The sequence below is a fragment of the Mycteria americana genome, chromosome 7 (assembly GCF_035582795.1).
Source record: "Mycteria americana isolate JAX WOST 10 ecotype Jacksonville Zoo and Gardens chromosome 7, USCA_MyAme_1.0, whole genome shotgun sequence".
In the NCBI taxonomy this organism is placed as follows: domain Eukaryota; kingdom Metazoa; phylum Chordata; class Aves; order Ciconiiformes; family Ciconiidae; genus Mycteria; species Mycteria americana.
Window position 1 is genome coordinate 63,570,523 of NC_134371.1, and position 20,569 is coordinate 63,591,091.

Consider the following 20,569-nt stretch of genomic DNA (forward strand, 5'->3'; position numbering starts at 1 on the left):
ATTAATGCATATGTAGAAGAGGACTGAACTAATGTTGCACTGTCCCACTCCAGACATTTTCAAATACCAGGTAACTTTGCTACCTCGATAGCATGCATCGAATATACTTTCCAAAGGAAATAATAATAAAAAAATGCTTCATGAAATCACGTCGACCACCACGCTAGCTGCAACCCTCACTTTTGCAGCTAGGACTTTTCACCCGGGACGGCCGCGCAGGGCAGAGGAGCCGGCGCCGCCCGAGGCCCGCCCGGGCAGGAGAAGGCTCGGGGGAACCTCTCCGTGCCGCGGGGCCTGGCCACCGTCTGCCTGAGCCCCCTGCCCGCCTCTTCCCCGGGCGGCTTTCGGGGAACAAGCGCGAAGGGAGCGGCGCGGGCGGCGCCTCACGGCCTCTGACGCGGGCATCATGGCGGCGCGGCAGCTGCTGCGGCGGGCGGCGGCGGCGCGCTGGCGGCGGGGTTACAGCAGCGCGGGCGCTGCCGAGTACCTGCACCGCAGCATCGTGCCCACCATGCACTACCAGAAGAGCCTGCCCAGGTACGACGGGCCGCTGCTCCGCTCCCTGGTGCGCCCGCCGGGTCCCCTGCCCTGCGGGACCGCCCGTCCCTCGGCTTCCTGAGGCGCCGCCGGGCGGGGGCCGGGGCAAGGCCTGGAGTGAGCGTCCTCCGGGGAGCGAGCGGCGCTGCCAGCGCCGGGGCGGTCGCCGAGGGCACCCGGCGGGCCGGGCTCCGGGGGGACGCGGGCAGAGGTCGGTGGCGGCAGCGGCAGGTGGCCGTGTGGGGCCGGCGGCCCTGGGGTGTCCGCGGTAAGGAGAGAGGAGAGAAAATGCCCTCCCTCCCGTTTCTGTATAGCCACGCTCAGGCTGTGTTACTCTCTTCTGTTGTATGTGCTCTTCCTACATCACAGTGGAGAGGAATGATTTTATTTTTTAAAGCGTAAATATGACTATAAGCCTACTGCTGAAACATCCCTTCAGGTTGCAAAGTAACTTCTGTGAGTGTAGTAGGATTATTTTATAGTAAGAAGAGCATTTTCATGTTTAGGCTGAGAGGAAGATGACAAAGATACTGATTAGGAAATTTGCAAGAAAGAGTAGACGTTCAGCACCCAGCAGCGAGGGGAAGTCCTGATGCCAGGTGTGGGTACCACACTAAACCTTCTTTCTATACAGCTGCTTCTCTTTGCAATGGTTCACGTCTTTGTATTCCCTGTAAGGTATTAAGACCCCTCACTGCAATACCTTTGTAACAAGATGGTCCAGTTGGTTTTCTACCTTGTTTTCCAAGAACGTTATGCTGTGATGACGTATGTCCATCTATTCCCTTTCTTCTCTTCCACAAGAAACTTTTGAGCCCTTTGGCTAATATGGGGTATAAGGAAGGATAGGGAAGAGGGGAGGCAAAGAAAGACTACTGTGTAAGAAACTCAGGCTTCATTAGTACCATTGCTCATAAAGCACATGTCTCTCTGTTCCCCTTCCTTCAGACTGCCGGTTCCCAAACTAGAAGATACAATTAGGAGATATTTGAATGCCCAGAAACCACTTTTAAATGATGACCAATTCAGGTATGGACAAACAAGATATGCGTATTGCAGTATCATGTGCCGCTTCAAAGCCAAGTGTTACATATAAAAAATATGACTTGTGACAGCATTTTGACTGTTCTTGATTGCTGTAGGAAAACTGAAGAACTTGCTCATCACTTTGAAAAAGGAATTGGAAGAGAGCTGCACGAGCAACTGGTTGCTCAAGACAATCAGAACAAGCATACTAGTTACATCACAGGTATGTTGGCTTACTGGATATAGAAGGAGTCTGTAGGTCATCATGCTTGATAACAGACAGCTCATAATGCTACAAATAAAACAGGCTCAAGCTTAAGTTCTGTACTCCATAAACTTGGAATAACATGCTGTGAATACTACCTGTGACTGTATTTGAGGAAATTCTGAGTGGAGAGAAGAATGCCCATCATCTATCTTTTATATACCAGAATTCTGGACAGATGGATATTGGAGAAATGGCATTTTTTCATGAGTTACCATATTTAAATTTGAGTTTACAAGGTTTATCTTTTTTCTTTTTTCATTTTTGTCTATTTATGTTTAGGTTAATAGAGGAGCTTAACTGGTAACTCCCTTAAGGAAACAAAAGCAATCATTTTCAAATAATTCCAAGTTATTTAGCAAGAAAACTGAGCTCTGAGGAGGGGTCAGAGAATATGACTAAGCTTTGGGAGGCAGAATTGGTCAGTGCTCTGGGCTTAAAACCCCCCAAGTCTACAAAACCATATTACTTTAAAGAGCAAAAGAAAAGGAGTGACAGAAAGAGGAAGGTAAGAATAAAGAAAAACAAATTAAGAGAGGGAGAGTATGCATATAGGTTTTTTGATTATTCTTCCTTATTATTGCTTCCACTGACTTCCAAATACAAGTGTCTGTTTATGAAAGTATTGGATGGATAGCAACAGAGGTGGAAATATTCAAATACCTATGGAAGTAGAAGTTTGCATGTTGCCCAGCGAATGCACTTCTATCCTTGCTATCTGTTGAGACTACCTGTAAGGGTGTTAGCTACCACAAATTCTGTAGAGAATACCAGATTATTTCACAAAAGCTGCTGTTCGGTTTGTTGTCTTTTACTTTCCATTCACTTTGAACAACATCTGGGGCTTTATCTGGTGGCTTTATGGTGTTTGTCAACACTAACCAGCATGCTGCTTTGTGTCTGTGAACTGTGGGGTGTTTGTATTCCTTTTTGTTTAGTTAGTATTCTTTTTTAGGCCTCATGAAAGACCTGTTCCACTTGAAATTGGTTTCTGAAAGTACGTACAGTTGCCTCCACCCTGGACTTGCAAGTCCAAGGTTAAAAGGCTATGTGATGACGATGGATGTGGTTTTAAAACTGTAGATGAATGCTAGTTACTCATCTGTGAGGACCTGGAATTAAAATTGTAACTTAAGTCCTTGAGTTACCTGTTGCCCTTCTTACAGTCCAGCTAGAAGGTTCTACTTGGGACTGAACCAGGCTTGGAATAGTAATTTTTAATACATCAGCTGCCTTGAGAGGAAGTTGGTGTGCACTCGCTTCCTTTGTCTGCATCCAGTCAGTGTGCAATACCAGAGCTTGCTGAGCGTGAAGTTGTTAATGATGATGAAATAAAAACTACTTAAAAAATCCCTTCTCTGCCTATGCCCCCAGGATTTTCATTTACTCATAGGCAGGTGTAAAGGCGTGACTACTTATTAGAGCTATGATTGATTCCCTTGGTTTTGACAAGCACAAGACCTTTGGGTCACATTCATGCTTCTTGATATGCTGACAGACTGTCTAAAAGACCTGTGGGTATCAAATGTAACTCTGCTTTCCGAAGTCAGTTCTGGGCCTGGAAGAATAACTGTACGGTCCCCTCTAACCTCATCTTTTTCCCAGCTTCAGAGACCCATGGTAATGCATTGGTATCAAGAGTTTTGTCCTGTGCTGATCATTTTAGTGGATAGAAAGAGGAAGGAGGCGGAGATGTAAGACAGCAAATGTAAGATGGAGCAATGCTGCCAGGAGTGAGGGAAACACTGGATCAGAAATAAAGGTGGTTCTAGAGAGAAGCATGCCCTCAGTGACAGAGAGTTGCAGAAATTAATAGCTTAAGAGTAGGTAAAGGCATGCTCCACTCCAAATGCGAGGTGTGCACCAAAGTATAGTGCTGGGGAGCTGCATTGTATGTTGCGGGAGTTATAGTTTAGCACTGACCATATAGAAAACATGGAAACTGGCCCTCGTTGCTGATGACATTGACACTCTTGATATGGATTGCTCCAAATATAGTGTTTTTACAATTAGGCAACAGTACCTTTCTTCATAATTGGAGGTTGGGAGCATCTTTAGGGAAATTACTGGGTATGTTTGTCTTGTTTGTATGCACTTCAAGAGGCGTTTATTCATGATCACTGTTGGAGGCAGGATATTGACTACATGAACCTCTGGTCGGACTCAGTAAGCTGCTTTTATCTTCTGACGTATTTTTCAACTCTCCATTTTCAGGTCCCTGGTTTGACATGTACCTAAAAGCACGTGAACCTGTTGTTTTGAATTTTAATGCATTTATGTCTTTTAATCCTGATCCGAAATCTGAATATAACGATCAGCTCATACGAGCTACGAACATGACTGTTTCTGCTATACGTTTTATGAAGACCTTCAGGGCTGGTTATCTTGAACCAGAGGTTTTTCACCTCAATCCGGAAAAAAGTGACACTCAGATCTTTAAAAAAATTATCCGATTTGTGCCTTCTTCACTTTCTTGGTTTGGTGCCTACATGGTCAATGCATACCCCCTAGATATGTCTCAGTACTTCAGGCTTTTCAATTCTACACGGCTGCCTAAACTCAACAGAGATGAGCTTTATACAGATGAAAAGGCAAAACATTTACTGGTACTGAGAAATGGGAATTTTTATGTATTTGATGTTATTGATAGAGATGGAAATATGCTGAAACCTTCAGAAATACAAGCACACTTGAAATACATCCTTAGTGACAACAGTCCAGCCCCGGCCTTCCCTCTTGGCTACCTCTCCAGTGAAAACCGAGATACGTGGGCATTGCTGAGAAAGAATCTATTGGATAATGGCAATGAAGAAGCTCTTCAAAAAGTAGACTCTGCTGTGTTTTGTTTAAGTTTAGATGATTTTCCCATTAAAGACTTTGTGCACTTGTCCCACACTATGTTGCATGGAGATGGTGCTAATCGCTGGTATGACAAATCCTTTAATCTTATCATAACTAAGGATGGCACTGCAGGAATTAATTTTGAACATTCCTGGGGAGATGGTGTGGCTGTGCTCAGGTTCCAGAATGAGGTTTTTAAAGATAGCACCAAGGCACCAGCCATCAGCCCCCAGTCCCAGCCCGCTTCAGTAGACTCTTCTAGAGCAGTACAGAAACTTGACTTCAAGCTGAACGATGCCTTAAAAGCAGGAATTACCAAAGCCAAACAGAAATTTGATGCCAGCGTAGAAGCACTATCTGTTAATATGATTCAGTTCCATGAAGGGGGCAAGGACCTCCTAAAGCAGAAGAAGGTAAGTCCAGATGCTGTGGCTCAGCTTGCCTTCCAGATGGCTTTCCTTCGACAATACAATCAGACTGTTGCTACATATGAGTCTTGTAGTACTGCAGCTTTCAAACATGGTCGTACAGAAACGATACGTCCTGCCTCTATCCATACAAAGAAGTGTTCGGAAGCTTTTGTCAGGGAACTGTCCAAACATAGCACAGAAGAGCTTCAGAAGTTGATAGTGGAGTGCTCAAAATACCATGGCCGTTTGACAAAAGAAGCTGCTATGGGTAAGTATATATCAAACACTCTTGCTTTTGCACTAAAATGTCTGTTAAGGTTGCTGTAAACATTTACTTCACAACTAAATAATTTAATTTTGATGGAGGTCTAATGTTAATGTAAACTTGACAAAAACGGTAGCAGAAGGCTGCAGTTTAAAATGTGTTCTCTAAGACTTGTTTCTTGATGGAGGAGAGTGCCTCGGTGCGTCCCACATCACTGTTAACGTGTTGAGAACACATGTTAATGTGTTTTTTATACTTATTTTTTATCCTTATAGCAGCTGGGCTATTTGAAAATTTGATAAATACTTAGTACATGTTGTACTCCCCAAGGCAACCAAGAACTTTGGCTTTATGTCAGAGGAGTTACTATCTTATCCCTGCAGGAGATAAAGGCTTTAACAACTTCCAGATCAAACTGATTATTTGGCTGTGCTACTCCTGGTATTTTTCTAAATGCTTTCTTTTGAATTGTCCTTCCCAGAAGCATAACTTGTTGCATCGTTTCAGTAAAATTGACTGTTGAACATTACCCCATAGAGTCTAAAATTTGCTTTCTTTTGTTGATGCAAGATCCTCTTCCTCTTCAGATTCATAAATTTTAGGAAAGCCTTTCTCTGTTTGAAAACAACCTGGATATGTTCAGATAAATAGTTAATCAAAGAATGCGATGTATTATTAAAATTGTCTGTTAACATTGCACTTTTGTTTACTGCCATGATTCCTGGTTGAGGCTAGCAGTAAAACAGCAAGCCCTCATTCCCTAGGATGTGTGCATTGAAAGTGCAGAATGTCTGGGTTCTGAAAAATTATTCTGGCTAACATGAAAATAAACCCCAGTTCTATAGACCTCCTCTTTTATGGCTGAAAACCAATGTGATGTCAAAATTATTGAGTTTACTTCTCAGGAAAAATTAGTCATCTCTCTAATACTTGTTATTTTATTTTAACAGGTCAGGGATTTGACCGACATCTCTTTGGCTTGCGCTATTTAGCCCTATCCAAAGGTATTGCACTGCCTGATTTCTATCAAGACCAAGCCTACGCTCGGCTTAATCACAACATCATTTCTACAAGCACATTGGTTAGCCCAGCTGTGCAATTAGGAGGGTTTGGCCCAGTGGTGTCTGATGGCTTTGGAGTAGGATATCAGGTACATGATGATTGGGTAGGTTGTAATGTTTCCTCTTACCCAACTAGGAATGGTAAAGAATTCCTTCAGTGTATATACAAGTCTCTAGAAGATATCTTTAATGTTTTAAAAGGCAAGAAAATCAGTAGTTAGATGTAAAAATGTTGGAACACTTTACAGTTGCAGTACAAAATGCAGAGCACGTCTAATTGGCATACTAATCAGCGTTCAACGTGGCTGAGACTGCCCAGCTTAATTGGCCTCATTTATCTTCATTGAACTTGAATACTGTTAGATTCACTATGAAATTTGTATCTATTTTAAAGAAATCAAGTACAGACCTTGAATGTGTGTTTCAGGAAATACAAACATTCACAATATCAAAATTAAGTAACAGATCCATCTGTTCCAACAGATCCACGTGTTCTTAAAACACATTATTTAAAATAAAAAGCATTGTTACCAAGTTTATGAACTCGGAACATCTGTGTTCAGAGTGTTCAGAGTGTTCAGGCAGACAACAGCACTGTGATACCACTCTTAAACTGTCTGATTAAAAAAAAAAAGTATGCAATAATTTTAAGTAGGAAAGAGTGGTTACATTTGGAGTTTTGCAGTAAGCTTGCTTACTAACTTGTCACACTTACTTTTCTCTTTAAACTTGAATCGATATTGGAACTGATTGTGCCTCAACTGCTTGAAGCCTTTCCACTGTAACAGCTTTCTGAGAAACAAAAAATGAAGTGGGAGGCTTTAAGTAACCTGCAATCACCAACTGTGTTGTTAAAGTCACTGGAAAAGACTGTATTGTAATAAAGCTATCTATTAATAACCACAAAGTTCTTTTACTGCCATATCAAAATTATACACTGTGGGTAGTCTCTTTACCAATAGCTCATGTTTCTTATAAAGGTTGAAAAGAATACTACTGAAAGCGTGCTGTAATGTTGGCTCTCCCGTTCCATACGTGAAGTCTGTCCAATAATCTGCTTTTGTTTTGCTACGTCAACCTGTGCTCTTGTGCCTTAAAAAAGAAGAATCACTGAACTTTATCTTTTGGAGTTCTCTCTTTCCAAACATCCTCTTACTGTGGAAAAGTAACCTCAACAGAATGTTTTCCTGTTTCCTCCTTGTTCTATCAGCTAGAATTTTTTATGTCATTTGTTGTAGTAAATGCCAGAGTTTTAGTGCCTAGAGCTACCTCTTTAATGCGTTGGGGCTTGTTGCAGTTCTAAAGACTTAAGAGTTACCAGAACTCTCTGAAGGGATTGCAGGAGAGCTTGAGCATAGACATCAATAAAACTTAGCGATGCTGTGAATGCAAGATGAAACTCATGCAGACAGTTCCTTGTGTGCTGTTTACAACTGGGACTCTGCCAGCTACAAAGTGGGTGGTAGCAAAAGGGGAAGAGGTGTTTGTCAGTCAAGAAGCCAAAGGTGCTCAAAGTTGCTGGGATTACAACACAGATGCCCTTTGCATGAGATACCCCTTTTTGCACAAAATTCATTATGGTATGTATAATTGGAACTCCTCTGCCTTCTAAACTCTGATGTCTTCCACTCTGTTTTTCTTCTGGGAAGATGAGTCTTTCTCTGGAGCTGAACTGCTTGCTTCTGCTGCTCTGTGTAAAACTAATACAGCTCATGTCTTTCAGCACAGCCCACTGTGACCTTGACAACCAAATGTATTAGCAGAACATAAAGTCTGAGCATGTTGGTTGGATGTGACAGATGAAGTTCAGAGGCTCAGAAACCTGCTTGCCTTTACTCTTCCTTTGGATACCTTAGCTTCCAGGTTCTCCCAGTGTCTTTTTTCTTTATCACAGTAAGTGTAAGCAATACCGTATCTTGAAGTATGAACTGCAAGTGCTAGGAAAGGGAGAGGCATGCTTTAAATATGTAAGCCCAGCGGCTTATAAACTTTTCCTAGTCAGGGCTGTTTCCTCTGCAGCCTGCAATGTGCTGTTCTATTTTTCACTTGTAAGTTTTAAAATAATCCTTTAAAACATACCATGATTGTTCTTGCTCATTTAAACAAAGAAACGAAGGTGATCATTTGGGGGGATGAAGGAAGTAATGTATCAGGAAACAATAATCAGACCAAAAGCCTTTGAATGAAATTCACTAAAGAAGGTTTTGGGGGTTGTGTTTTTGGTTGGGTTTTTTTGTTTTTTGTTTTCAAAAACGTGAGAACAGCTGGCAAGATTGTGAGCACACTTGCCAAGAAGTAGAAAGGCTGTCTTCAACTAGAAACGAGTGAGGTTTACTTAATGACATACTCAGATTTTCAGAAGATATAACAGCTATGTGTAAGTGTCAATAGCAGTCAAGGTTATTAAGTGTTCTCAGTAAACTCACCTCAGTGTCTTTACTTGAACTGGCAGAAAGCTATTAAAGATGTACCTTTTCGCTTGAATTGTTAACACAGTCCCTTTACTCATAGCCATTTCCTGATGGTAGGAATGGTGAGTGAAAAGACCTTACTTGCTTATGTTAGAGAATCAAATGTGGGTTCTTCTTGGTGACAGGCTATTAAAAACTTTAAGGCAGTAAGTTGTTGTCATGGTTTAGCAACTTAGCAACAACTAAAACATCAGTGTATTATCAACATGATTCTCATACTAAATCCAAACTATAGCACTATACCAGCTACTAGGAAGAAAATTAACTCTATCCCAGCCAAAACCAGAACAGTTGTCTAAGTAGTTACTGTTGATAGAGCAGTTAAGCTACAGTCCATCACAACCATATATATTCCCAAAAAAGACAACATTAAGAAAATGGCACAGTTCAGGCAAGCGTAGATACTATTTTCAGTTTATACTGAGGCCATCTCAAAAATGCTCTGTGGAAAATATTTTATTAGGACGTCCTGGGGACAGTAAGTACAACTTAGGTTTCTATTTCTGAAGTACAGCCATGTGAACAGTAACTCCGAGCAAACTGCATCTCTGATGGTTACAGCTCCTTCATCAATAAGCGTGTCAAGATTAATTAGGGGTATGAACTTTAGCATTTTACAAATTTATGGGTAACTTCATAGATTCCAACAGATTCCTTTGTTTTTTCATCATAGTCATTCCAATCCTATAGGAAATAAGATTTCACAGTATTAGTCACAGAAGATAGAATGCAATAGTGTCTAAAACACAGCCTGGAATTCAAACTGAAACTAAGCCTTCCTCAAAGTTTGGGTCTTAGACTTCTGTGGAAAGCACTGTGCAGTCACTAAGCTAAGTTCTGATATCTGAGAGAAGCAAGAGCACTGACCTGAAATTAAATGGGCTTCAGTCTCAGTGTTTGAACAATGATTTTTTTTTTTTTCATATGTAGTCCACAGCCTGTAATGGACAAGACAGCAACCACGGCAGATGAAAGGATTATCTATCATTTACAATGCCTTAGTCAGGTGGGTAAGCAGACAAGCAGATCCCTGCCCAGTAGGATACCAGGGAACAGATTTGACCTTGAGATTCTTGCTGACAGCCAAGGAAGATTTGCAATGCTGGAGTCATTATCCTGAGCTTTGAAGGACAGTGTCTTTATATTACTTTTTAATATCTCTGTGCACAGGAAAAAGTGTAGGCATCTTCCTAGAAAAATCAGTTCACCACTCTCAATAACCCAAGCCATTTAGTATTCCAGGTGTTTGCTCTCTGGAATTCCCGAGTGACTTAAAAGAAGTTGCATTTCTACGTTTGTCAGCTGCTAAGCTATCAAATGCGTACTTCTAAAATGATGCTGTTAGTAATGCTGGTTGTTCATAGTTGATTTTAGTTTCTCTCTCCAGCTATGACCTTCCTGTGCTTACATGAAAGAGCAAAACTAGTGTCTTGCATGTGCAGGGTACTTATTTTGGACTAGTGACTTAGGGAAAGCAAGCTAGATAATTAGATTTACTAATGAAACTAAGACAACATACCTTTTCTAACAAGTTTATGTCATTGAAAGGTGTGCCAGATTCTGCACCTTCAGCAGCAAACCCTGCCTGCAAACACATTTGCAGTAAGTTTTTAAGAATAAGTTGTACCAAGAAAATAATAAATATGATCATTGAAATGTGTTTAAAGAAAGTAACTCAGCACAAATCTTTACTGTATTTCTTTTAAATTAGGTAGAAAGAATGGTCAAGCTCTTTCCTGGTTAAGGGTCAGTATAAAGTTGTGACCCTGTTTGTGAATTGGGAAAATTCAATCTAAGCAACCACAGAGTAAAATGAAAGAACACTGCTCCTCTATTTTTCCTGCCAAAAAGGTATTTCCAAATATTCTAGATAAGGTTAAATCTGAGTTTCTAAGTTTATGTAGCAGCATCCAACTAATAATAGCTTAATTTGTGTTCAGAATCCATACAGGCATTAGGTCTAAAATAGCTTCATAATAACCTTACACTGCAAGAAAACAGTAGAAAGAATATGTGGAAGAGAGTTAATAGTTTTGGCTTAAATATCATCAGAATCCAAGACACTCTAGAGAAGGAGCAGCCTGTACTGGATTTAGGTACAGAAGTGACTAGCAAGCTTTATGTGAAAGGAGGATCAGCTGGCTAAATAAACAGATCAGTATACCCAAACAATCATTTCAAAGGGGAGAGTTCTTCACTGTTGTTACTGTTGTTTTTAAAGAGGTGAAGGAAAGGATAGCACTAGGAAGGAAATAGCATATCAGTGGGGTATAGCACAAGAACCAGGTGTTCTTTTTTATCTTCTACAGGAACAGCTCTCGTTTTCAGGTTCACAGTTATCAAGCTGTAAATTAAGTTTTATTAGTTTTAAAAGTAAACTTAAAAATCTTGGCCACCTCTGTAGCATACAGGAAGGTTTCTTACATTGCCATTTCTAACTACAGAATTTTATTAAGAAATGGCTAAAAAGCAAAGGTAGCTTCTTCCTGGTTTTCTGCAAGGGATCTACACTTGCCTTTTTGAAAGAAATCCCCACTAGTGCCAGTCAGAAATTTAACTGTGTAAGAATGTGTGAAGTAAGCCACATGATTTTAAAATATTTTGGGATTTGAATGGAAGGTTAAGCACTTGGGAGTTAAATAAACCACGGAGTGTGGCAGACGTAACAATGGGAGAGCTATCTGCAAGGCACAGTGTGAATATGGCCTTTATATAATTGTCAGAAGCCCATCTCAAGGGAACTGCTGGGGGTAGAGAGGAAGATCAGCATCATGGGACAAAAATGCAGAGCTGCAGTATAGATCAAACACTAGAAAAATAAGAGAAGTCCTGCTTTTGCCACCTGGAGATATTCACCAGCCCTCCAAGGAAAAAGAAGCCATGTGACTGGAATTACAAGCTTCTGTACCAGACACTCAGTGGGACCTGCATTCTTACAGCTTTGGCGTCAGAGCAGAGACTCGTTTAATCTCTGCAGAAGGGAGCTGGGACATTCAGTGACTTGTCTGCTCTCTGCTGACTGGCGAAGGACCAAGAGCTAAAGCATAAACACACGCACCAAAAAAGCAAAAATGCCTATTGACTTTACAACACAGTGAATTGTCTCACTTTTGTTACCAATGAAACTATTGGTTGTGCCAGAAAGCAAAGAGCTTAAGAAGGTTTAAGAGAAATTTTATAAAGAAACCTCCATTTTTTAGTTGAAGCATTCACTTGAGGGACAAAGACAGGAAAGGAGCTGAACTATCCTCAAGTAAAACCAAATATATATCAGATTTGCAGTAGATGTATCTACTTAAGCACATTAAACAAGAAAGGTAAGTAACTGGGGGGGGGAAATTGTCCTTGCTCATTATTAGAACACACACGTACCTAGTTTGAATTTGTTGCTGCTACTAGGTAGGAAAAGAGGGTTTATATCAGAGAATCAAAGGATACTTTCTCCTTTATCAGACTCAAATGATTTTTTTGAGAAAACTACTGTAATTTAAATAAGACATGCAAGCATTAAGCCACTCTAAATTAACTTCAGGTATGGTTGTATTATGTCTATCAAAAAATACAAAGAAAACAGAATAATGCTATGGCCATGTGCTATGTTTGGTGCTAATCAAAAGCCAGATCTCAGGCTGTGGAGAAGTCAGGCTGGTTTGGATCATGTCAAATGTAAAGCAGTTTATAGAATTGTTTGGGACTGCAGGAGCCTATATACTTATTTAGGCATCAGAAAATTCACTGAAATATCTGCTCAGGGATTCAAGTGTACTCTCCAATAGAGTGCACAGACCAAACTTTGAGAATATTAAATTAAAAGCTTTATTACAGCTGTGAAGTCTTTGTTCTGCAGATAAAAATAAAATTGACAGCTAGGATGCAGAGCTATAAACATCTCCTACATTGTGCGGTCTTCTCATGGATTTTTCTTGAAGTGCAAGTTCTTAGGTCTGGCTGCAAAGCTTTCAAACAGGAATAAACCGATAACCACTCTGTTCCTCAAAAAGATAGGCTTCACTTAAATATATAAATAAATAAATAAAAGAGGACCTCTGGCAGCACACTACAGTAGTGATTTTATTTATACCAAATTCTTTGTAGGATCAGCTTTTTTGGTCTGTTTCTTAGCATAGTGTCACAGTCAGAGGGAAGGATAAGACAGGTTTATATTTGTCAATCTATTTACACCTAATCCAACTGGAATAACAGGTTAAATATAGTAGGGAGTTAGCTTGCATACGGCATGACCATGCACAAGCAAATGAATCACTGAAGACTGGCTTGGCCCTGAAGAAGTCCTTTAACTCTGAACCTTGAGGTGTGCTTTGCAAGAGTCTTTAACTGCCGTTGATCTTCAGTCTTTGTCTGATCAAGTTTCAAATGGAAAAATGCCAATATTCATTTCCTAGGGCTTTGGTGATGTCAAATCTCAAAGAAAATTTGATTTTTTTTTTAGAGGCCATACACTGAAAACTCTTCATAACCTGAACTTCATCTACTCTCCATAACATACCAAGAAGCAAAGTGGCGCTCTCCTGAATGTGGCACTCTAATTATGCACTCTTGCAATTCCCCTTTGGGAAAGACTCTCTTTTCCAATAACCTGAGCAATGAAGGCCTTTCAAATGAATTCAAATGAGCAGTGCTGAGTCACCTGTAAGGCAATTTGAATACAACTCCAAGGCATGTTTAATTTTAGATTTTACTGGCACAAAGAATACCAGAGTTGTTAGCTGCTTGCAGGGGTTTTTTGGGGGGTCAAATGAAGTAAAAGAAAGAACTGTGGAGAGGATGGAAAACTGGGGGCGTCTAGGACGTTCCAGGAAGAGCAGTACCATTTCAAATCGTGTGTATTTTATCACTCTAGAGTCTATAAAAGGGCTCTTAAAAACAGAAGCAAATCGTGAATAAGAACTCACCTGTGGCTGAAAGTCAACCGGTTCCAGACCTCGGCATTCAAACTCCACTATCGTTTTGAATTTCTCGCTGTCTTCAGCCTATAATTGAGTCAGAATACCATTAGTTTTCATCTAATAGGGAAAGATAGTGACAAGCATTAGTCTAGGAATGAATTGCTTTAAAGGCAGTACTATCAACTCTGATGTCCCGAGTGACAGCAAAATCCTAGGGCTCATTTAATAGGTGGTAATTAGCTAGAATTTCTTAATCTGCCACAAGGAAGCCTTCAAAAGGAAATTAATATGGGCATTATATAATCGCCTATAATTTGAGTGGTACAATTTTCTGTTTTGCTTATGAAACGTATCACAGATTATTCTACACTTGAGACTGTGCAGGACCCTACAAGAGACAATTTTCTGTCAGAGGAGAATACCAGCTTTTTGTGTTCTTGAAAGAGGAATGTGATGATAAAGCAAAAACTCCAAATATTATTAATGCTTATTTATCTTTCACTTATTATATAAAAGAGAAAACAAACTTACGTTATAAGGTTTGATTGTCTGACTTAAAATATCTAAAAAAGAAAATAATCAATCAGAAGTGTAAAAGTGAGTCTTCAGTTTTATTCAGCACAAACCAAGCACCAGCTTCTTCTTTCGAAGAAATTTCCTTATACCAAGTAAAAGAAACAAAATACCCAAGTGGTTCTTGCAGTTGGCCCTCAAAAGGTAGAATTCAATTTTTCTCACTTCTCCTGAGAAGTTTACATTATACCATTTTGTTACCCTACCAATGCAAAAAAAAATTGCATGCTTTTGTAAAATGACATTACAGATACGAGTTTCGTTCATGCAGAAACCTGAACTCACCAGGAGGCCTTGCTGTCTCCTTCATGAGCATGATGACAAGAATGTACCTGTTGTGAACTCAAGGACCAGTGTACAAGGAAAAAAAATCCCTGGTGAATGCTCTTTACAAACAGTGCCAAGCAAAAATTGGGACTAAAAAATAAACTTAGGAGAAAAAGTGTAAAATGGGTGCTGCCTCTTAAATTTCTAAGCACATACCAATGGAGTTCTCCCTGGAGCACAGCTTGCATTTCTGCACCATAGTGGCGCGTCCTCTGCCTCCTTTCAGGGGAGCACTGTCCTAAAACCCATAACAACAGAGACATCATTTTTAACTGCACTCTAGCTGAGCCACTGGAAACCTCTGCAAAGGTAAAGTAGTTTTTACAACAATGGTCTTTAACTTCTTAAAAATACTGCAACGAGAAGGCTTTTTTTAAACTAGAGAGATCTGTAATTCAGAAGGCTGTGATTATCAAAGAATAATTCTTTTCTAGACTTAAAATAGTGAATAATGCATAGTTATGTCTTGTCCATATAGGCATGTTCCATTAATTCCTCAAAATATATTTTTACCATTCAGTAGTATGCAGCAAAGAGGGATGATTATTCCTAAGAACAGAACCTTCTTTTATCCCTGCCAAATTTTATCCTGCCTTTTCAGTTTCCAAATGTTAATTTAGCATGCTTAACTCACCTTGAATTACCTAACTTCTCCAAAAAGATTCCATCAGCATCAGAGAAATATGCTACAGGCACAACCTTATTCTCATATCACCTCAAAATTTGTTTTCAAATGGTATTTTTACAGAAAGGCAGCTTTTCAAAGCAAACGTAAATACTTTGTCACCAACAGTCACCATTCCAAAGGCATATTTCAATTAACAGTTTCCAAAATATTTTTTTAATATGGAATATGACGGCATTTCCTGAATGCATATAGCTATTAAAATACTATCTAATCTAAAGTGCAAGTAATCATATCCCTGACGCTAATATCCCTTGCATGTAAGAGGCGGGTTTGTTTTCTCATTTTTGTTCTGATGCAGATTACAACAGGGAAACATACCATCAGTCGCAGATACTGCCATTTTTCAGAAACTTCACCACAGTTCCCACATTTCAGCTGAAAAATAAACATAAATCAGAGAATTTAAAGCTGTCAATAATCAGGGATTAAAAAGCTGAAGGAGCTGATGTGAGCCCCCCAGAGTCACAAACCCCACTGTTTCACAGCTGAGAGGAGCCGGAGGCAGGTATGAGGTGCTGTCTATCCCGGTAGGCCCATTAGCTGACTTCACCTGGCAGGTACACCCACCGCAGAGGGTCTGTCCTTTGTGCGTTGGATGGAAAATGTGTTACAAAGCACCGTCACGAAATAAAAGATAGGAATAGCGCATCTCGCCATTTGCCTGGGTTACCTGCCAATGGATATTGGATTACCTCACCAACGGAAGCACTGACCAACACTTGAACTTAAGACTTTCCATTACTGCAAACTAACGTGTAATGTCACGTATGTACTAACGCATACATGTCTATATACTTATACCATCACATTGGTTGCTCCCATAGCAGCCTGCTTGCACTGTATGGAAAAAACGACATCGCTTTTTAAGCTGAGTGATGTGACATTGAACACCACAGGCCTCCATCGCCAGGTGCCCCGCTGGACAGCCCAACGGGTTCTTAACGCCGAGAACGGCCTTCCCCTGCTCCCGAAGACCCCGAGGCCGCCCCCGCCCGCCGCACCTTGAGGTACCAGCGGAAGTCCTCCCCCTCGGCCCGCAGGCGGGTGATGTTCTCCAGCGTGGCGCGCAGCTGCAGCCCGATCCTCTGCAAGGCAAGAGGCAGCGAGAGAGGCCGTCAGCTCAGCTCAGCTCAGCTCAGCTCAGTTCTGCTCAGTTCGGCCCGCTTCATTTGGGCCCGGCCGCGGCTCCTACCTACCCCCATGGCCTCGCAGGCTGCGCGGCAGCTCACGGGGCCGCTGCACTATCGGAACTCCCCTGACGGCCCCCCTCAACCCCGTCCCGCCTCTCGCGGGAGCAGCTGCGGGTTTCAAGCCGCTCCTGCGTGTTTTTAGTCCTGTGGAGTTTGGTTTTTTTTTTTTCCTCCACCCTCCACCGCGTTGCGTTGGTGCCCTCAGCCAAGCTGGCGGCCGCCTCCCGGTGCTCTCTGCCGGGGTGAAGCCGACGTGAGGCCGAAGCTGCCCTCGGCTAAGATGGCGCCCGCCGGCGCGGCCCGTCACCGCTCCGCCGTCCGCCGGAGCGGCCCCGGGCGGGAGGCGCGGCCGGCAGGGCCCCGGGGAGCGGGGCGGCCGGTTTAGGGGATGAAAGCAGAAGGGGGGGGGGTGTGCAGAAGGAGGGTGCTGGCGGGAAAGGCAGAGGATGCCCAGGGAGAGGGTGCCTGTGGCGAGAGGAGGGAAAGTGGGAGGTGGTGGCAGAGGTGATAGGGGTTAGATGTTTTTACCTTTTAAAAAGTCATTTAACCACAATCTTTTTTTAATCGCAGTGGCTACTGATTTAGGAAAAACAGAAAGAGGTGCTAGAGACAGTAAGGGCGCAGTTTGGCAGAGCTGCCGTAGGGAACACCCTCGGAGCCTGTGGGGAACCTCAGACGACTGTGGGGGTCTCCCACAGTGCTTTACAAAAATTACCACTTCGAAGTTGAGACATGTTTGGTCCTCTAAGTCTCTTAATCAATTCTGCACAACAGATCTGCTAGTCTAGAACTTAAACTAAATATATTCTACACTGCTTTTAATTTCCGTTTTTCTAAAGGATGGGAGTATCAGTGAGGATCGTGGATGGCTCCCAGGTGGCCTGTTGTCTAGTTCTGCTCTGAAGGCAAACGGTTAATCACAGCAGCAGCTTGTTATAACCTTTGCTATAACCAGTTATCATGTGCAGAGTCAGGGCTTCAGTTGTTTCACGTATTTGAGCTGGCCAACAGAATATCCAACTCGGGATAGTTACAAAAGTTTATCTTGACAGCTGGCAAAAGTTTCATTTCACAGAGCCAGACTTAATTCCATTTTCTACTGCTGCATAGATACAGAAGTGAAATACAACTTTGTGTGATACAAGTGAAGTAACATACCCTGAACATACCATGATAAAAGAAGGAAGGAAGTCAGGAAGTCCTTAGGAAGTCAGTTTCTCACCAGAACTTATAAATTAAAAATACAGATCTCACCATTTTATTAAGACAGTCACTGACAGTTTGTAAAAAAAACATTCTAACATACATAAAAGCTCCAGGCCAGAAACAGCAAGGAATTGAAACAGCATTCCTTCCCGCCGCCCTCCCCCCACCCACCCCGATACTGCAATACAAACTTCAGTTTGTTTGATTTAAATTGGCTTAATCTTGAAGTGTAGTCCAATAAGACTGAAGACTAGACATTTAAGGTCCTGGACCAGGTAGTAGAACACCCTCAAGCCTTCTGGATCCCTGTGGTGCACAACAGAAGGAAGGGGAAAAAAAGGCTAGATTAGATTAGATTGATGTTCTAAGAGAGCAGTTTATAGAACTAACCTATTAAAAAACCAACAAAGCCTATAGGGAGACTTTTCAGAGGTCATCTTAGACATTAACAGACTTGTTTCATTCTACATTGATTGGTAAAACATTCTGTACTCCAAGTTTACGTGTTTTAAGTTTGCGTGCATTTTTATATGCATGCAATTTTTATATTGCTCCGCATTTTTATATACACGCAAACACTCCAAGTTTGCGTGCATTTTTATAATGAAAGCAGTGCATTTTTATAATGAAAGCAAGTAGTAACATTACTTTAGATTTAAAAAACCATGATACTCAGTCTTTTCAGCTTAGGTAAAATACAGAAATCTTGGTTCTCCCAGAGACGTTGGTGTGGACGGGCCAATGACAGTTTGGTTCAGACTCTGAACATGCCTAACAGGGGTTCCTGCAGTCAGGTTACCTGCTCAGTGAGTTTGAAAATACAGCGCGTAATGCCACAGTCTAAAAGCGTTTGGTATGTTACGCTGGAGCACAGGTACTTGTGCCCCCAGGAACCGATTTGTACTTTGAAACAATATAAAATACAAGTACCTAGTCATCAGCAAGTGCTACGACAGATTGTTATGCAAAAACAACAGTAACATAAAAAAGCAGAGTACATACTTGGATTGGTTTACATCAATGAGCGAACCGATTTTTGACGTGGTAAAGGAGATGTGCTCATCACCGATTACTATTTCGAGCTCCTGAAAAATAAAAGATTATAGGAACTCAAACTACTGCTTTATGGTCTTAGTTACAGAAATACTTAAGTACTGAGATGATGGCGTTTCCATTTTTATTATAAAGCTATTGATGCAGCAGGTCTGTGAATCATTAACTCTCACAACTCAATTGCTGTTTGGGTGCTGCTCAGGTTTTAAAATAGTATGTTTCCCTCGTGGCTAGAAGCAATACTGACTTGAAGAAAAAGTTCAGCTACGTTTCTAACGAGCCAAGACATAAAAATTAAAGCAGCAATTAGAAAAGACACTGTCCACCAACCTGTCGACCAACTCTGTCAGGAGGAGGCCAGAGAGCATCATCTTCTTTCGTGATTTCACTGTCGTCGATTATTCTCTTCAGCTCCTCCATCACGCTCTTATGCACGTAAGCCTACAAACAACATTCCAACATGAAAAAACAACCCCAAGCGTGACCCAGCGCGCTGCCGCGGTTACCCTACTTGCACACACCGCCACACCAGCGCTTTGCTTTGCTGATTCCCGACGCAGCACCCGCTCCAGGCAGGCGCGGGCCGGCACAGGCGCCCACCTCCACCTCCACCCGGCAGCGGGCCGGCGCCGCAGCGTGAGGAACCCGCCGGCTCCCCGCCGCCTCTCGCTTACCTCCTTTCGGATCATGACGTCGTTCTTGTAGTTGCTGTTGTTGGCGTAGCGCAGCTTCCCTGGCGAAGACAGGACGGACGTTAAACCCCCGCCGGGGCAGCGCTAGGCGGCCCCGCTCGGCGGCGGCCCCCGGCCCGGCTCCGCATCCTCCCAGAAGCGGAGAGAACGGGTCCCGCCGCGCCCCCTCCCTCCCGGTCCCGCCACGCCCCTCACCGTCGGGCCGGAACTCGAACTCGAGGAACTCGTGGCCGAACTTGCCCTTGTGCCCCACGTAGTAGCGGAGGTAGAAGTCGCTCGCCATGGTCCCGCCGCCGCCCCGGCATGCACGGCAGCGGCGCGGACGAAGCGCGTCACGGCGGGCGGGCGGGCGGGGCGGAGCGTGCTCCCCACTCCGATTGGCCGGCAGCACCGACGGCTGCGAGCCGGAGCAGCAACGGCGGCGGTTCGGCCGCCCCCTGGCGGGCGTCAGTGGCTGCAGCCGGGCCCGTCAGGGCGGGGCTGGGCTCCCGCCCCCTCTGTCCGCTGCGGGAGGCGGCCCCCGCGGCGGGAGAAGGGCAGGGCCTCGGCCAGGACTCAAGCAGGGTGGCCCGGACATCGCCGAGTCCCCTAGAGACACGGAGCGGCACAGGTGAGGGGCGCCGCTTCACGACCGCCTTCCCCAGGGCAAAGGCTTGGGCCTTCGGCAGGTGGCTCCCCCTGGGCCCTGGCAGCTGACACAAGGCTGTTTTCTTGTGGTAATATTTGCAGTGTTTGACAGAAAAAAGTCAGACTGGTGCTTGATTATCGCATCCACTTTCCCCACACCGCAGTTGTGGTGGCGATGGCTTGGGTACCATCACTGAAACACCGAACGGGCTGAAGTCCACACGCACGTATTGGTTTGTCAGTCAGGACCATCCAGTTCAGTCAGTGAAAGGGCACGCTGCATGCTTTGCCTTAAAACTTGCAGTTTTTTTCTAGGTGGAAAATCGGAATTACTCACTTGTTACTAATAAAGGCTTTCTTGTAATATTTAGACATAGTAGTAAAAAAAGAAAAACGAGGTGCAGCTAGCACTTTATTATGAGTCCAGACA

The 20,569-nt window shown here is 42.9% G+C and overlaps 3 protein-coding genes across 3 annotated transcripts; 1 reads left to right on the forward strand and 2 right to left on the reverse strand.

The window, feature by feature from the left end:
* Positions 1-210: 210 nt before the first annotated feature.
* CPT2 (carnitine palmitoyltransferase 2) lies at positions 211-9,269 on the forward strand. Its single transcript, XM_075508788.1, has 5 exons — positions 211-537; positions 1,486-1,566; positions 1,680-1,786; positions 4,043-5,347; positions 6,295-9,269. Exons 1-5 carry the CDS (start codon positions 407-409, stop codon positions 6,624-6,626), a joined length of 1,956 nt encoding a protein of 651 aa, XP_075364903.1. The 5' UTR covers positions 211-406; the 3' UTR covers positions 6,627-9,269.
* Positions 9,270-9,292: 23 nt separating this feature from the next.
* On the reverse strand, positions 9,293-16,857 carry CZIB (CXXC motif containing zinc binding protein). Its single transcript, XM_075508789.1, has 8 exons — positions 16,568-16,857; positions 16,373-16,456; positions 15,690-15,746; positions 14,840-14,921; positions 14,315-14,346; positions 13,790-13,867; positions 10,396-10,461; positions 9,293-9,560 (listed from the first exon to the last, which is right to left on the reverse strand). The coding sequence occupies exons 1-8, from the start codon at positions 16,571-16,573 to the stop codon at positions 9,483-9,485; spliced, it is 483 nt and encodes a 160-aa protein (XP_075364904.1). The 5' UTR covers positions 16,574-16,857; the 3' UTR covers positions 9,293-9,482.
* Positions 16,858-17,803: 946 nt separating this feature from the next.
* MAGOH (mago homolog, exon junction complex subunit) lies at positions 17,804-19,856 on the reverse strand. The gene is made up of 5 exons (XM_075508790.1): positions 19,708-19,856; positions 19,495-19,553; positions 19,151-19,261; positions 18,770-18,852; positions 17,804-18,073 (listed from the first exon to the last, which is right to left on the reverse strand). Exons 1-5 carry the CDS (start codon positions 19,793-19,795, stop codon positions 17,974-17,976), a joined length of 441 nt encoding a protein of 146 aa, XP_075364905.1. The 5' UTR covers positions 19,796-19,856; the 3' UTR covers positions 17,804-17,973.
* Positions 19,857-20,569: the final 713 nt, after the last annotated feature.